The sequence below is a fragment of the Cottoperca gobio genome, chromosome 12 (genome assembly GCF_900634415.1).
Source record: "Cottoperca gobio chromosome 12, fCotGob3.1, whole genome shotgun sequence".
Taxonomy (NCBI): domain Eukaryota; kingdom Metazoa; phylum Chordata; class Actinopteri; order Perciformes; family Bovichtidae; genus Cottoperca; species Cottoperca gobio.
In genome coordinates, this window is record NC_041366.1 from 12,624,858 (window position 1) to 12,643,899 (window position 19,042).

A 19,042-nucleotide genomic window follows, 5' to 3' on the forward strand; every position below is an offset into this window, starting at 1 on the left:
ATCAATAACTTGACATAGGGTTTGTTCTAACGTAATATATTAACCAATATAATAATATGGTTAGCTTAAGATACGCTTCTTGGTATTGGAAGTAATGTAGGTAGTACGCTGGTTAGCCGACAATGCTAACATTGTAGACAAGCGCACTGTTTAATCCATTACGGCTCTTGTGTTTTTGGTTTTTATAAAAGAAACCAACCTTGCAACTCTTGACTTCAGAGCCCTATTCACACTTCTTTAGCATTGGGAGAAATTCAAAGCTTGACAGTCGTGTCGTGACTAGTTACGGTTGCTAAGCTATAATTGGACAAGCACTGTTTGGGGGAGGGGTTTAGCAAACTGTCAATTGCAGAGCAATGGTACAAAGAAAAGCTGGTAGTTCAAAAGCCCACTGGAAGCAGGCAGCTATACATTATATACATCACATATAAACACCAATATATATATATATATATATATAAATAGGACAACATAGAACAGCAATTTACTTCTTAGCTGCTATAAAACAAGAGGACAACAACTTAAAGGAGGGAAGGGAAACCAAATCACATAGTGAGGGACGATGAAAAAATTATTGGTAAAAAGCAAAGTATCATTGCAAGCACCAAAGCCAAGCGGAATCAAATCAAAAGATGGATTGCCCAGGTGTGGTCATGCAAAGGGAATTAAAAAAAAAAAGGAGTAAAGCCCTGGGTTGGTATCAGGGGGAGGGGGTTGAAGAAGCATGCCACATTCATGTTGAAGCATGCGGGCCCCTGAGCAGCTCAGTGTCTGTCTGCACAGCAAAAAGGGGGGGAGGGGGAGAGGAGTAGAGTTTCTGACCTGTGGCTCCTTACAAGATGCGACGCTCTTCCTCTGGAGAGAATTACAAAATCCTCAAGCTAGGGAGGGGGGGAGAAGACAGAAAGATCAGACAAGACATATGTAGAGTGTGTGGTTAGTTGTCTAGAACATGGACATCAGACAGATATAGTGATGAATCAATGAAAACACATGTTTCACAATAAAACTGCCATTGAATAACATTTACAAAAGACATAAAGGACTATTACACATACACAGACACACAAGTGAAACAGATGAATCTGAGAAGGACAAAACAATTATATAGAGACTTAAATATCCACTGACCACTAAGCCGGTAATATCATATGATGTCTGTCAGGATACTGTGCTAACTTTTTATAACCAAGGACAAACACATGGTAAGCAGCCAAATGATTATTATCCAATACCATCAGAGGAACCTGAGGCCTGTGACTGCTATATTAATTTCCTCTTCAACTTCTTTGTCCACTACAGAGGTCTGGCCGTGCCTCTGTGGCCTCACAGCATTTTCCAGTCCGTCTGAGAGTTGTATGCAGACATGTAATGCTGTGGGCAGCCAAGTATGTGGATCAACCATCATTTATTTATTTATTTTAAGTGACACTGGAAAATGTTGACCAATAATGTTCTGTTGATCGACTAATCTGTACTTTTGTTGCAGATCCAAAAAAGCTTGAGCTGATGATGGCACTAGATCTCATCAAAGTTGTTACAGTTCATCCAGAGGGGACCATGAACTTGTGTAACAATTTGACCTCACGGTGGCGCTATACGTAAAGTCATGGGATTAAGAAAGTCATAAGATTCATCGTCTGGGAACCATGAATGTCTGTACCACATGATGTGCCTATCCATCTGTTGGTCTGACAGACATTGCAATCACACGACTAGCATGGATAAAAACAATCGTAGGTATTATCAACTGCTTCATTAGGACAGTGGGGTTTGATTACCACCAACCCAAACTGTTTGAACTTTGATCACATCGCTCACAAAAAGAAGCTGATTGAGAAAGTAGGTTTTCAGGTCATTTAAAAAAAAAAAAAAAGAACTGTACAGCGCCAGCACTGCAGTTGTGCATCACTAACCAAACAAGGCGAGAACAAAGACTTCAGGGAATAATCTGCAGCAACAGAACAGTCAGCTGGAAAAGTCTACTGCTTTTCTTTTCAGTGCATGAAAACAAGATTTCATAAGTCAAAGGGAGGGTAAGTAGAACTCTCCTTATTACCATTGTGACAGATGGTTGGACCTCCATTCACAACACTTTCCAGTCTGTTCCCTTAGACTGCTTCCCTGAGCAAAATGAAAACCTTTACAACAAGGCTGAATACATTCTCCCTGCACAAGTACACAAGCTTTATTCCCACAGTCCACTACAATCCAACTCTGTTTGAGTGGAAAACATGAGCTTACATATTTACTTTGCCTCGACTAAAGTTTACAGTCTATAGGACTTTCTGGTACTTTTTAACAGGGAATCAATGCCGTATTATCTCTAAATCCTAAAATAAAACTTTGATTTATCTTTAAATAAACAAAAGTCCTTGAAAATAACCTTAAATAAACAGAATAAAGCCACCACAATGAATGTTGCAGACAGATCTTCCAGACAACTGAATTGAGGTCACCCAAATCAACCCAAATATGCAGATTCATTAGCATGTGCTTGGTGGGGTAAGCTACTGTAATGCAGCCCCCCACCCCTGCTCTACTGTATAAAAGAATCAGATTATGTTAAGCAGAGATGATACGAACCAGACTGCAAGCATTGCCAGGTCACTTACTGACCACATTTAGACGAGACATAACTATGTAACAGTCTTCCCTCGGGTTTCATATTTATTAATTAAATGCTTAGTGCATTTCTGTTATCAAATATAGATTCAAGCAGAGTTTCACGGTACCCATCGGTTTCCCAAAGCCACAGAAGATGGTTGTTCATTTAGATCAAGGTCAAGAGCCATGCTTGATAGACGCCGTGTGTAGCCACTTTAAGCACAATGTTTTTGTTTTTCCATCGTCATCCAGACTTTCCCATTCTCTTGTCACTTCTTCACTCAAAGAGACACACACACACACACACACACACACGCACACACACAAAGAAAAAAAATACCATGTATGCAAGTGAGCACAAATACAGCGAGTCCCTGCCTCTCGCCCTCCTCTGACAGCATCAATGGACCACTGGGAGAAGATGACAGTTGCGTAAGATGGATGAGCTGTAGGCCAAAGGGGGCATACCCCTCGACATCCTTAGGAAGCACTTTGACTTGGCTTCCCTCGACTCCCACAAAACGTTGTGACAGCTGATACAGACATTTTACTATACATCCACAAATCCCAGTGACACGACGCCTTCATACATCTCAATTCAAGACGTCTGGGGTGCGAACCCAGCCGTGCCCCCAAACCACGCCTTTGGTGACACATCGGTCGGCAGAGGGCACAGAGAGGAAGTTGAGATGTCACAGGTCTGGGGTTTTTGTAATTGATGAGTGGACTTGAATGAGGACCGGGCAAGCTGGCCTTTTGAAGACACTTCAAGCAATAACACATTTATTAATAGGCCCTTCTTCAGAAACCCAGCCTATGGTAAACATACTGACAGGATGGTCTATTGAGCCGTGACACATGATTTTCCCCGGAGCTGATAAAAAGGTCCCAGCTCAAGCTTTCATCTGCATCTTATGACCAGCATTTCTCTTGCATTTTTCAAGTGCTTGTTGCATTCAGGTGCTCTACAAACCTATAGTCAAACTGCAAAACGTATTTCACAAGGAAGATCATGTTAAACATGTACTCCTAACAAATCCTTCTATTCAGTCTTTACAATCGCTTTACTCTCAAGGGTGCAACTTCTGACCAAACACTTGGAAGTTTAGCAGGTTTCTAACTGGCTTACATATTGCAGCCTTGTATAAGTGACAGACAGAAACTACTTAACCAGCTTCTGATGGTGGTTTTGGATCCCTACTCCCCTGAGACTGACATGAATACACACACACGTGGGGCCTTCACTGAGACATACACAAAGCAAGCAGATATACAGTATATTGGGAAAAGACCTCTCATATATATGACAGTGTGGTCATTCCAGTAAAAGCCCCCCCCACACACACACACTTTAATTTGTGCAGCCACCCTTACTATCCATCTATAAACATCCCAAGTCTCTGACAGGGCTGTCAGCATGCACCACCACAGGCGGGGGAGGGAAGGGACAGAGGAAGAGAGAGAAAACAGGGTTTGCTATGAGAGAGGATATTCAAGCGTGCAAATTCAGACAGTGGTTGAAGAAAGAGGACAAAGAGAAGAACGAGGAGAAATGAGTAGGAGGAGGATTCTCCTTATGGAAAACAAGAATGGATCCATTGCATAAAGAAACAGAGTATGGTTTGAGGGCTTAAAGAACAAATTATTTCAGTTTGTGTTTTTCCCAAAGAAATGTCGGCCTCCATTTGGAGGCACAAACTACAGCTTACATTTAGAAACATGACTACATTATCTCTGTGCATTGTCTTTCTGTCCTACTTTCATACATGATGCAATACAGTGAACACTGGGGCAAAGCACTTTGAAAGAAAAACTGGGTGAAATTCCAGTTCATTCAAATCCTGGATGGAGGGTGCGTGGACTCTGTACTCTCACGCACAGCAGTGTGTTGAAGAGGATTAACGTGGGCTTGAATATTAACAGAAAGAATCCCTGTCTACAAGCACTACAGAGCAAATCTGGCTTTAGAAACGTTCCTCATCCAACAGCATCCTGGTACAATAGGAGGCTGAACTTAAACTCCTGCCATTGAAACATGTTCATTTTTGAGGGACCGAGGGAACGTTTGCAGTTGGACAATCAGCTCCTGAATCAAACGCAACATCTGCATGGAAAACACAGATGCAAAACTGTTTTACTAAACACATGAAGATGGTGCACTTCAGGGTCCATATGCACTTTGATGGAAAATGTCAGAAAATTGTGCAAAGTATTCCACTTGTTCTAGATGCGTCTGCAAGCTACTTTGTATCTGGGAAGACCAACTGGAATGGACAAATCGAAAGGAATGTCCGCTGATATCCTGCTATGTGTAAATGTTTGCTCATGAGTGAGTGAGCTGGAAAAATAAAAGCGTGCATTTGTGTGTGTGTGTTAGAAAGAAAATAAGTAGCAGTCTTCTTCTGCCTTTGTATGAATCTTAAGTAGTCCCATGTTGAGGGAGGCTTTGTTCGCCGCCACCGTCGGGGGGCACGTCCTCCAACTTTTCCCCTCACTTCCTTTTGGCGTAACATTTATCATTCTTCCCTGACGAACAATTATTCTACAACATGGACTAGCATCTAGCGCACAATAAACTGCTACCACCTCCCCCTTTCGCCCCTTTCTGGTTGCTCGGATACCTTTCATCCAACGGGACAGCTTGTCAACAACATCATCACTTACTTAGAAACTCCCAACCTTCCCTTCACTTTGCTTTGATTTGGTCTAGCAGAGCCTTATTAAAAAAAAATACCGCTTCATCTTGTTTTTCAAAATAAAGCTTCCAAGAACATCTTTTTTCTAGTTTGCCTTTTATGTTGCATCCAAAACACTTAAAAACTTTCAAGCCTGAACGTCTGGCTCTTTAAAATTGCAATGCATCCTTAAGGGAACAGCAGAAGTGGTACAACCTTTTAATTTGCAAGAGAAATTCCCCTCTGGGCAAATATAGCATTATCCGGCTCTACTAGCCAACTAAGATGCACAATATTTTATACTGACATTATATTGTGCTGGTGTAAGCCAGTTACCCTGAGGCCCGTTTCATAGAAAGGCCAAGTGACTCACCAGATCTTCCCCTTTCTCTCTCTTTGTCCAAAGGGTAAACAGGTGCATTAACAATAAGAGGAGAGATGCTGGAGGTTGACTAAGTGCATACAAACACTGATTGACATCTTCATCATTTCATCTAACAGCACTACCATGGAAACTATATATATGTATATATGTATGCATATAAACCTCCTCTGCCTCTTCACTGAATCCTGCACAAGCATCCATAATCACCACAATTCAAAGTATTCTGAAAACAACCTGTTTCTTCTGTTTTGTTGCGGGGCCGGCCATACTTTTTAAACTGCCCCTTTCATTTTCTGTAACTCAAGCACATAATAGGCCTGGCCTTTTTTGGCCTTCACCGTGTTTGCGCCTATCCCTTTCAGCTGACTGGTCTGCACCACTTATTCCGCTTATTATGAACGCTGACGGCAGATTATTTAGCTTACTGCACCCAAATTCTCCGTCCTCTATGTAGATCAAATCCAGCAAAAAACGGACTGAGAGACAAAGGCTAAGTTGACAAAAGAGACAAAAAAAGAAAAGAGAGATAGGGAGCATAGAGAACAGGTCCAAAATGAGGGAAGGAACCACAGAAAAGAAAAAAGAAGGGGGCGAACACAGAAAAGGAGCAAAAGGAAGAGGTAGAACTCCTCGGGCTCAAAACCATTTCAATGACTATGTTTTGTCAGGGAAATAAAGACCAACTAACAGCAGCAGCAACATACCAGCACAGCGAACGAGAATGCAAATCAGCCCTGATGCAAATGTCATACGTCTTCAGGGGCAAAACAGACCGTCTTTATACCAACCCCCCCGACACAACACACTTCTCTCTGTGCTACCCGAACCCCTGATTCTCCTCCACTTCTGTACTGAAAACACACTCACACAAACACTTCCAGGAGACAATCTTGCGCAGAGCGAGAGAAGTGTAATCACACGAGACATCATCTTATTACTTCACACTACACAAAAGGGCCACGGAGTACAGATGGTTCTTTACACAAACACACTTTTGAAAAAGAGAAACCACTTACTTGTCTGTCATGGCGTCGGCTAGCGAATACTGATGCATTAAAACTCCTTTCCACGTTTCTTCACACAGTTAGAAGAGATTGAGGGAGAGGCACAAGTCTACAAGAGAGGGGAAGAGCAACGCAAATCATTTACTCACAACTACAGTAGACGAGATCATTTCAATACCCAACGGAAAATGTCTTTAATTGTTATCGTTTAGTCTATAAAATGTCAGAAAATAGAGAAATGCCTGTCACAGCTCAAGGTGATGTATTCAAACAGCTTGTTTTATTCAAATAAAAGTCTAAAACCCAAAGATATTCATCATAAAATGACAGAAAGGGTCATCTCATCTGAGAAGCAAGAACCAGGCATGTTTGACATGTTTTGCCTGAAAGATGAATAAAACAATAAATGGATTATTAAAATAGTGCTGGATTAATTTTCTGTCGATCGACTTATCATTGTGTAATAACAGTTTTAAACACATTGATAATTAGTTTGAATGTCCCATATTAGTACAAGTGTAATGGTGATTTAGTAACAAGTCTTTTCATCATGAATTATGTACATTATTTTGTTCCATGTGTAGCGAGATGATTCAAATGCTCTCCGACGAGAAAATAAATACTTCTTAAAACGAGAAAGTCACTTCTACTGTGACGGTTGCTGCACGTCAATCAATGACACAAAACAATCCGAATCCGAACAGGCAATCGCCCCGGCTTGGACTACAGCTAACTTTGGAGACACGCTTGACTTGCTCACAATTAGCCGAGCAAGGCCCGGTCTCTTCAACTTTCTGGGGGATACTGTTACCATAGTTACCCAGGCAGCCGACCAGCCAGCTAGCTAGCGTAAACAGAGTGCACCAAAAAAATCCTCCGGGCAGCGAGCAGACAGGATCCAATCACAGAGGAAGAATACATTGTGTGACTGAGGAGCAATGATTGCAGTTTTGGATCAGTGCAGCTCATCCAGCATCAAAGCTGGCATAATCCATAAATCATCACTAATAACCAGATAATACAAATCATCAAGAGGGTGTAACCAATGCCATAAAACACACCTCTGCTAATGATGCATATTTGGGAATGCACATAGATCAGCAGCTGTTGACTGCCAGCGATCAGCTTTTTAAATTTTAATGAGGCGACGGCGCGTCCTGTGTCCTGCTGCCTGATGAGCAACCCCCAAAACCTGCCATTAGCTCTTCAGTTTATCCGCCTTCAAAAGATTATGATAGCACATTAGATTCATAGATTAGATCCGGTTACGTGTTAACACACTGGTATAACACTGATTCTGACCTGCCAGAGGGAGATTTAAGGTTCCATAAGCAGATAAAACGGTTAGATACCAATTCACAGACGGTCTAAAATACATAATAGGCCAGTAGCAGAAAAGGAAAGCTGCTAAATCCAACCTCAGAAAATATGTCAATTTCAGTTAATAATCCAACACTGATTAACCAAAGAGGACTTAATGGCTTTATTGCTGTCAGCTACAACTGGAAGAAGACAGAAGAGTGAGGGTAAACCCCACCCAATCCTATCAGCCCCCAAACCCAGACAGACAGCCACCAGCCTCAGAGGCAGCCAGCGGCAGTCTGTCTGGGTGGGGATCTTTGCTCAAGAGGCTGATGTGCCTCCTTTTCCCTGCTTTCCTTTCTCCTTTTCCACATCACACCACCCCTGAACTCTGAGTGTTGTGTCTAGAAGACCTCGCTCTTCTTTAATGCTTTTTGCTTACCTGCCTCTTTTATTTTCCTGTCTAACGGCAGCTCATTGAACTGTTGTCCATATGTCCGTCTTCAGTGCAGAAACAGTCATTAGCTGTATACACATACACCCAAGTAATATCGGGTAATCAATTAAGTTCCAGAGAAGCACAATAAGTCCATTTCCAAATGAAATGTCCTTACATTACCCAATATGCAAAGAATCCATGCTTTTGCACAATGTTGCAATCCACCCAAGTATAAGAGCCTTATATAAAGAATGTCCCAAGCTTGCCCAGGCATACTGTTGTGATGATGTATGCAGTGTTTTCCCTGCAAAGCCAGGAGTTCCTTACCCAAAGCCCAGAATTAAACTCTTGCCTTCTCACGCAAACAACAATACAGGGCCTGGATGCTGGTGTTCAACACAATACTGAATGCAGTGACAATAAAGAGCAGTTCAACTGTACTGCAAGAAATCTGCAGCTTGTGGTGTAAAAGAAAAAGGTCACTTGACTGATATAAGATGGTTTCTAAGAGCGCACGGCTGAGATAGAGATGCCAGAAGAACAGTGCGCTCTGAAGTGAAGCGATAGCACTTGGAAAAGAAATGCAAGTTAGCTTTGATCTACATGAGCCCAACGCTCACAAACTATTCAAATCGAGCATCTTTTTCCAAGTGTTTCAATGCCCAGTTGAAGAGAACAACTTGTGACACGGTAAAGGAAAATTGGAAATTTCCAAGCTGAGAGGGCAATGCCACTCCTTCCCCTCTTAAGGGAGATTTATGAACTCCTGACAACTGCCAGCCAGGGGAAGACAAACTGTTTCCACGTCTAAAGATGGGCAGACGCTGAGATTTTATTGTTCTTCAACGTTCTCCCGCTTCAAATTTTAATCAGCCTTTCACACTGTACTGATTAATTGACCTGCCACTACTTGGCTGATCACGCTGAACAAAAGCACAGTACGCCTGGTTGGTTATGTCGAGTGACAATTGCAATAAAGTTTATCAAAACAAGATGGCTGCAACCTCAATGTTGGCAGAAATAGAGAAAGGCAGTGTTTCTTTTGCGCAATTCTATTGGAAAAATGCAGAGCCGATGTCTGGAAGATGCAGATAATATAGTCTAAATTCAGTTTAATATGATAGCAGTCTTAAGACTGTAGTTTTAGCCACAACATGTAAAAGAATACTCCAGTAATATTAAAATAAACTCTCAGCCATGAGAGAAATCATACCACTGGAACAGCTCAAACTGAAAGACAGCCAACCAGAATTTCAGACATGCCAGAAATCCATCCGATGGGTAATCAGGCGTTGTGACTGTAACCCTAACTGCATGTCAAACGACAACCAATCTGGAAGAAATTCTGCCCTATTCTAAAATTAGTCAGGGGGAGACAGTGCCTGCCCGGCTTTACTGTAAAACAGAACAGTGACATTAGTGATAATACTGCCCTTTTCTCTTTAAATATTTCAAATAAAAGTAAAATGTGTTTGTTTTTTTTATAAAAAAGAGGCACAGCTGTCTTTCTCAATGTATCATGAAAACATGCCATCCACCAATACACTGAATTATTTACCTCCCAAATGCGATTTGGGTAAAAATAGCATGCACTGTATTGGAGACTCTCTCCACTGCACATAGTGAGCATAAAAACATATCTGGTTGCTATGGCAAAGGAACAAGGTGTTGACATTGTGAGACTCCAGCAGTCAACACACTGGCTGCCGTCCACACAAGCAGTGTGCGACGTGAATCTTACCATAATCTGAGTGGGAAGATCCTGCAGGTTGAGCGAAGAAGAACACTGAAAGAGAGGCTCTTCAAAACCAGGCGAGGTCACTCGGTTATTACTGGGAAAGTCAGCAACGGTTTGCATGACAGATGAAAAAGAAAATAGAATATGATCATTCAGCACGAGCAGTCTGTCACCTCCTCCCTCTCCACTCCCCGGTCCTGCTCCTTCTTTCTCGCTCCGTCGCGAAATAGTGCTTGCTTTAAAGGGCTGTTTCACTTTAACGCATGTGAGCGGCAGTCTCCGACTGAGTGCATAACGAAACGCCCAGTATTGCCTTTGCCCTGTCACAGCAGTCAAACGCTGCTCGCCAGTGGAGAGCAACAGCGCAGAGATTGCGCCTCTGGAAAACATCAATGCACACAATTGCTGAGGAGGGGGAGGGGGATTTTGGGGGTGGCGGGTTAGGGGAGGGAAGACGGGGGGAGGGGGCTGAGGTTAGGGTAGTGTGTATTTGCATCTGTGAGGTTACGCGGTATTGTTGTGGGGAGTTTTTTTGTGAATGGGGAACTAGAGGTCCAGCTGCTGCCCTCTCTTGAAGCACTGTATTTAGCCCTGCACTAAGTTACCAGTTTATAAAAAAGGTACATCTAATGCAGTCAAATACAGTTTCAACACAAACCCTAGAGGGTATCATTTATTTCATGGCTGTTGCATTAGTTTTGCCTGGCTGTACCTTATAAACTGGCAACACACACACACACACACACACACACACAGTTTAACTGTTAATACTAAACACAATCAAACAATGAGTGACAAGATGATAAAAGTGAAACCGGTTCAAGTCTGCTGACTGCCAACTAAGTCCTGCAACGTCTTCTCTATGCAAAACTATCCCGAGGGCCTATAAATAAATGCTGCTGACAGCTACACAAAGTCAGAAAGCACCTTTTGCATTCAAATGTGTCAGTCAGTGATAACCTCCTCCACAGTAGCAGAACGTACTGTAGTCCAGCTCCCTGCTCCATTCCCTTCCAGCTCCCTGCTCTCAGCAACACAACGCTGGGAACCTTTTCAAAACATCAAGTGAGCATCAATAGCACTGCAGCAACGCATCAGTAATCTTCCTGCACTCTCAGCAAAAGCAGTCATAGCTTTGGGTGCAGCATCTTGGGAATCTTCAAGGACTTCCTGTGCAGTTTTCATGAATGCAATTATTGAACTACTGAAAAGAATTAAAGTGGCTGAGCCTTGCAGGGTGTGGACTGTTCTTCACCTTCATTGTTACCTGACACACGAAGCGAAGAAAGACAGGTTCGTCTTTGGATCAGCTGATTTGAAACCACCGTTCAATCATGAGACCATTTTGCTGAGACATCCTTGGAATGCGGCAATGCATTATGCATGGCCAGTAACACACATAAAGCGTCTACACATGCCAATGTCTGCTGCAGATATGAAGCCAGATGCTTCTCTCTTTGCCAATAGGAAATGATTCCAGCCTGAGGGTGTTGGGTACTATGGTGTAGGCAGGGGATGTTTGTGTGCGTTTCAAAATGAGGGGGTTGCCCCAGATGTCTGTTTCATCGAGCCAGCACAGCACACCTCAAGATCAGAGCGCCACAGACTGACCCCTGACCTCTACCCTTTAACTCCTGCAGGACCAAAACAATGAGATTGCTGCAACTCGCCGACCTTGTTTCCTAAAAGGCCTCTTCTTTAAAAAAAAAAAAAAAAAAAAAAAGGACACTCCCGTTGTGTTGTCATGAGCATCTTTCAACAGGCAGTACGTATGATTTTGAATTATTCTTGTTTGCCGACTTCACTGGCAGAAGATTCCTAACAATTAGATTGCTAATGAGCGGGAGGGAACAATGAAGGGGTCGTGTGTGTCCGTGTCAAAGACAACACCTTCCACAGTGACCTCCACAGCAGGAGGGGAAGTGCTACTGCCCAGACCATTTGCAGGTATTCCAGCCTTTTCTACCAGAGGAGACTGGCTGACAACCAAACCCAGCGGAGAGGGGACGAGAAGAAAGCCTCTGGAGGACTCATGAACGGTCACCCTCAAATCCATTAAGAGTTTATTCAATTACCTGACAGTGACTCACTGTAGGCATGTGAAGAAACGGTACGTCGCTTAAACGTCTCCTTTGGAGGTGGTCGAATAATTGCATTGGGATCTGAGGAGTAACGCACAAACACAGTATGTGTGCTTAATGTGAGCTACTCAATGCAAGACAGGAAGCGCTGCCAATTTCAATGTTCCCGACTTTGACTAACAGCCAGGGCTTGGTATGAAACTCAAACAAGGCATCCAACTAAATAACCCCTGACATCCAAAACAAGTACCATTTCTGCGCATAGTTCTCAGTTTAAAACAAAGCTCTCTTTCAGCAGCGCGGTTCCCATTTCCCACCTGTTTTAAATTGATTATTGATTTTAAAAAAGCAGTTAAGACGGGTTTGCATGCTTGTGTGCTTATCATTAACAAGCAAGAGTGTTGTGTGTGATTTCATTTAGCTCACGTGAATCTTGTGCAGCCAATGAATGTGGGAAAAAGACCAAGAGGAATTTAAAGATAGTTCAGTTTCTCCACTAATAGAATTTCAAACACAGACACACGTGTTAAAAATAGACTAATTAGCTTTTTCCTAAAAATGTGAAGTCCTGGCAAGACAACGTGTGCAAACATTTCCTCCCATAAAAAACAGGTAAGGGAAAGTCTAGAAAGAAAGTTTATCTTAAAGACTGTGCACAGCAGAGAAACCTCTTACAAACCTCTATCCACTTTCAAAATAATACATCTATCTTATAAACTATGCTTTCCAATGGCAAGAACCTGCAAGAGTCAATGACAACCTTACAACGCAAACACAACCTCTAACCTGAGGGGAAAGTCAGTGTGACAGACAGAAATGCCTGAGCCTCTCAGCGGCACACAGCCAGTGGTTTAATGATTTGTCTGCAGCTGGTGAATGATCACACAGCAATATCCTGTTCTGGCTAGTTCTCTGGGCCACCCCCCGAGGGTCCGGCTGACATGATTCTGGCTCGCCCGTGTGCCACTGAAGCGCCAGCCAGCCGATCGTATTGACTAGATCCGGGTGGCTGCCCCCATGGCTGATACGACCAAGCTAAGGACCTGTGGAATCAAACTTGATGAGGCAGAAGAATGACTTATTGAGGCCGTGAGGGAAGGGATGTCATCGCCAACACATTTCGGTGAGACGCCGAGAGGGAGAGGAGGGGTGGTTAATGTCACTAACGAAGCAGTGGAAAACAAGAGTTAGAAAACACAACAGCTGTATTTAAGGGGAAAACTAAATAGTTGGCATGTTCCAAAATTCCACAGTGCTAATGCAATGCAAGCCTGTATATAAATGGGAGAGGGGGTGTTTCTTTACTCTTATGTGAGGAGCATTCATGCATTTCCTATGAGCCTATATACAATGTTAAAGAGTATGTGGGAGAGACACAAGATGCAAGAAGGAATATTCTTCTGTTTATCAGTATCAGGGCGGCAACTAACGATTGCTTTCATTATCATTCATTTGCAGGTTTTTTCTTGATAAAGAGCTGAACTCTTTGGCCTAATAAAAACATAAAAAAATATTGTCTTCAGATTTTTTTCCCCCCACCCACATTCCCAAAACATTCAGTTTGGAGTTATGTGTAAGACAAGGAAAAGCAACAAATCTCCACATTTGAGATGCTATAATTATCCAATATCTTTTTTATCTTACTTTTTTCCAATTAAAGTAATTAATCAATTGTTTTACACAGAAAAACTCAGACTTGTTACGGCACAAACCTCTCATTCTGTCTGTCAAAAGCCTACACTTCCTTTTAGGGTTGAAGAAGGTCAAGAGAACAACCACACTGATGATGGTGTAGTTTGAATTATATACTGCGCATAAAGCCAGCAGAGTCACACAGAGACACAGGACTTCAGTTAGCCAGGCCAGAGGGCAAATGTTGAGACAGAAAGCAGCTCCATAACTACTTATTACCCCCTCCGGTCCATGCAGCTCCACACCAGCTAAGAGTAGACAAGCATGCAGGTGAAAGGTTTATGATCATCCACTGATGAGCCCCAGAATGAACTGGACTGTCCTCCTGTCTTGGCACAAGATGCTTTCCAAGCAGAAGAACTACAAAAACATGATCCTCCAATCAGCCTTCATACAAACTGGGGTTATGTGCTTCAGTGCTGTCAATAAGAAGTCTTCTGTTGTTGCAGGCGAAAGAGGACCCTTGATTTATGAAAGCCGAGGGTAGAAACCCCTGAATGACCTCTGAGTGCCAGAATGGCATTTTGAAAGTGCAAGGAGAGTTTAAATCTTTAAAAAGATTTGTGTGAGCACGGCTGGTGAACACGTAATATTATATTCAGGAGGAATTTTGCGTTTCAAGGACAGTGACAGAGACTGCGTGGACTCTTGGCGCAAGTCATCCGCTAATATCTAATTTTTCCGCACTTGGGCTTTAAAATGTCGCAGGAAAGTGTTTTCACTAGTTTTGTGCGCGGTTAAAACACGGAACAAGTAAAACTACTTCAAATTACAACGCTAGGTTTTTATTATTTTGTGTCTCCGCGGGGGTTTTTTTTGGATGCAGTGCAACAAGTGCAGCTGTGCTCGAGTCCGCGACAGCACGCATGAACACGGCCAGCGGGGCTGTAATAAGTTAGCAAGTTCAAACAGGAAAGTCGCTAACTAAAATGTGCACTGGAGTGAAAACGTATGTTGCTACTCACCGTGGGGAAGCTTTCCTCTTAGACCCGGTGTGTACGGAGATGAAAGTCGGTGCAGCAGCGTGACAAAGTTTGGTTGGTCGCAACTCTCTCAGCTCAGCATGGCGGCTGGGGCCAGAGACTGGATTCAAACCTCTCCGGGCTGAGATATCATCAGACAGGGGGAGGGTGCAGGGTGCAGGGGGAGGCGGTGGTGGTGGTGGTGAGAGACCCAGCGGTGGAAGAAGTAGAAGTAGCCTCCAGAAGCATCAAAAATGTACCACAAGTGAAAGTATTGAGTATGCAGGAACACCTATATTTTTAAAATATGTAATATTATGTAGAATATAGCCGAATGATTGACGTGTGTGTCACATTAATGTTGCAGTTGTTAACGGTGTTGTTGTATAGCCTACTTCTTGGTAGCTTGTGAATTAATTGTCTACCAGGGGTCAATACATTTGATCTCAAACCTATAAAAATACATCATTATTTTTTTGTTGACTGATATGAATCTAAAAAGAAACTTAGGTGATTAAGTAAATGTAGGCTTGCTAGTGTATTAAGTAAAATATGTGCCTCTGAATTGTAGTGGAGTATAAAGTAACAAAAAATGAATATACTCAAGTAAAGTACAAGTAGGCTTACCTATAAATTGTACTGAAGTACTTATTTTATTATCAGGTAGCCAGCTACAACACTGGTGAAGAATCTGTCACCTTATACTTTTGGCTGAGGGGACTCTGTAGGTGGGGCCAGTAGGGTTAAAAGGTCACTGCTGGAGGTCAAAGGTTATACAACATTTTCCTAAAGGAGAAGTGAATCAAAAACACAGTGGAGGAAAGACAGGCTGACCCTTGTGTCATTGTGCGGGAGGAGGAGGGAGAGGGACTTTCCGTGGCACTGCAGGCTGAATACAATACCATCTTTGAGTAAGAGACAGATTTCTACTGGTGGATGATAGAACAGCGTCGAAGTCTACCTCTGTGGCTGCTTTGTGGGTTCACTGAATAACAAATGTTGAGAAATGTACCTGCCCAGTTGAGCTGCACTGAGTCTATAATGTGCTTTTTCTCCAGAATAACCTTAAATATGCCAATACTCCCAGGCATCATCCGCCATTCTACAAATTGTTTATTTTCATATCAGCCCCTGGTGATTTGAGAGCTTAGGGTTGAAGGATGGCTGGAGTTAAAAGGGGACGGTAAGTGCTGCCTGAAATGAATACGTAAAGCAGCTGGGTTTATCTTCACTCACTCTGTGACATGTGCTGCTAAGAGAAAACAGGTGACAGAGGAATGTGTGCTGAAACCCAAACGTATTACCGGTGCTCAAATGAATTGTCGTCACTTAGACAGATCTGCATTTAAAGATATATTTTATGTAGTTATCTGATTTGTATATGTAGGTCTTTGATGTATTGCCGGCCCCCCTTCTCATATTTAATTTCTCTTTCACGGGCACACGCATTCTACTTGTTGGTGGATAATTTACTGTCACTCTGCACAAGAATGACATTTTAATGCTTACTTTGCAAATGTTAAGGACAAACACAAAGATACGGCACACTGAAGCTTATTATAAGGCTTCTCTAGATAAAACAAATCAGATAAAGGCATGTAACATGTAATGATGACATGAACAGAGAGTCAGACGCAAACACGCACACAATAGATGAGAAAGTAATAGAGCAAGGTGTAGATTTCCAGTTTAAGTATGATCTTCATGCCTGAGCTCTTCAGGCACACCAGTCGGATATATTTAGAGTCTCTAGTTGGTGTATCTATGCTACAAGGCCGACCACAATCATTCACAACACTTCAAGGGCCAGCGCTGGTCTGAGATCAGACAAGAGGGGAGTGCATGCAACTGGCACGGGACAGGATCGACACCATAAGAGTCAGAGGTCAGGGCCACTCATATCAAAAGTATATGCAGTACACTCAGTTTTACAATCTCATATTTCTGAAGGAGTGAGGTCTTACAGCTATAAAGAGAGCTATACAGAGTTTAAACAATTTAAGAAATGTAGCAAACTGTAACATCACAGCAAGCTACAAGACAGACATTTGCTCAAGAATTGTTTTAATATGTTTTTCAGAGAACTGGCTAAGACTGTTGTTAAGCAGCTATCTTAAATCCCATTCATTAGAAATAATTCCCGTGGGACAAACTTACAAAAGTAGAGAAAGGCAGGTGTACCGTGCTTTCTCATATGAATAAATACAGTGGCATATTATTTATACTTAAGCTTACTTATTAGCCCACACATTTCCTATAAACCAATAATAGTGCAATATATAAACTCTAGTGAGGTTGACTTTAGGAATCAACACTAGTTTTGCAATACAGGTTGACGAACAGCGTGGCAAAGCAGCACCATCTAGTGGCAGATATCAAACATGACATCCTTATATTGATTGAATCATTGCCCTCCGCGCGCTCATGGCTGTATCTTGCGCGTGCACATCTTCCTATTCGTAGGTGTAGCCTAAATAGGTGTCCCTATTTGTTTCTTCAGTTATAATGATTTCATTGTCCTTTGATTGGGCCACATGTCTTATGTTCCATCAGACACCATGGAGATATTATATCTGTGATATTGTGCCAGAGGGGGCGTTGGGTTCTTTTCACCGGAAGTCCCGCCTCACATCTCCATCAAGACAATAAACTGCGCCCTCTGGCGGGCTCTTACAAGTTCATCAGTTGTGCACTTTATACTGTGCAATGTTTGCAAACCTCAGTGTGATGTAATTTCCATCAGGATAGTTTTAAAAAATAGTCCACCTCACTTGCCCCATAATGTCAACATGAGAACTTCTGCTGCAATTGAACTGTGCAATAGCACCACATCTGTAAATTGAATTTGGTTGCAAGTTACAACGAGGTGAAGCTGCTGTTTAGTTACCTTAGATGTACAAAGACAATTGTTGAATGTTTGCATATTGTGTCACCCTATGCTCTTTGACTGTGCAGATGATTTGGCTAAAATAAATTGAAAGTAGTGTGTATATTATCTAAAACGGGCCAATGTCTAGTGTATCAGAGCAAAAGAATCAAGACAATGTGGTCTCGATTATTTTTGTGTCACTTTTTAAAGAATGAACAAACCTACATGTTTTGAGTTATGATGTAAAACTACAGTATCAGACTTAAAAAAATAAAATAAAATCAGCTTTATCAACAATAATGTGTTTTCTAACCTCACATCTTTAATCACAATGCAAGATCAGCGAGATCACCAAAAAGGTCATATGTCCAGTTACTTGTCCTTACACAGCACATCACCACATCACATGTCCAAGCCGCGCTGAGGGCTAGTTTAATGTTATACAAGATGGTACAGATAAGAAGATGACTAAATGTAATTATTTGAATATTATTTTGTTTTTGAAAGCTATGCCATATGGTCTATAAATAAAATACTAATTTAGTATTATTGTGAGTTGCTATAGGTTAAAAATATTGTTGTCAACAAATGCAAAACACGTTTATATGCTGCAGCACAGGAACACGTAAAATGCAGTATCATACCATATAGGTTAGCCTTCAACTTATTGGTATATTATTGTCACCAACAGTGCATGGTGGAAGAAGTACTTAGATGCATTTACTTAAGTAAAAGTACAAAAGTATTAACAACACAATGTAGGTAAAGTATCAAAAGAGAAAGTACTGAATGTCCCCTGCAACTAATATTGTTATAGCCTATTAGACATTATTAGATTGTTAATATTGATGCACCAATGTCATTCAATGTCATTCATTATATGTTTTAAAGTACAATCTTAATTTCTAAATGTATCAAATAAATGTAGTAAAGTAAAAAGAATACACTATTTCCCAATTTAGTTCAGTAGATATAAAGTAGCATAACAAGGAACAACTTAAGTAGAGTACAAGTACCTCAAAGGCTGCACTTCAGTATAATACTTGAGTAAATGTACTTTCCACACACTAGCCATCAATAGGACAGGTACATGAAACTGAACAAATATACGCGTAGCAGCTCCATGGCTTTAGCATCAGCAGTAAAATACAAACCATGGATGCATTTATACCCAAAGCCTTTTTCAGAGGGGCGGGCAAAGAAGCTCGTGCTCCAATCACTCGCCCCGGTGCTGTCACGTGCCTCCAGGTGACCAATAGTGAGCCGAAGATTAACCAGTTTGCCGCAC

The 19,042-nt window shown here is 41.9% G+C and overlaps 1 protein-coding gene across 1 annotated transcript in view; it reads right to left on the minus strand.

Moving 5' to 3' along the window:
* sema4d (sema domain, immunoglobulin domain (Ig), transmembrane domain (TM) and short cytoplasmic domain, (semaphorin) 4D) overlaps window positions 1-15,100 on the minus strand; it is a 33,668-nt gene extending 18,568 nt beyond the window's left edge. Inside the window, 2 exon segments of the mRNA XM_029445104.1 lie at window positions 6,684-6,780; window positions 14,889-15,100. Of these exon segments, the coding sequence (XP_029300964.1) occupies window positions 6,684-6,721 (38 nt within the window). The 5' untranslated portion in view covers window positions 6,722-6,780; window positions 14,889-15,100.
* Between the last annotated feature and the right edge of the window lie 3,942 nt (window positions 15,101-19,042).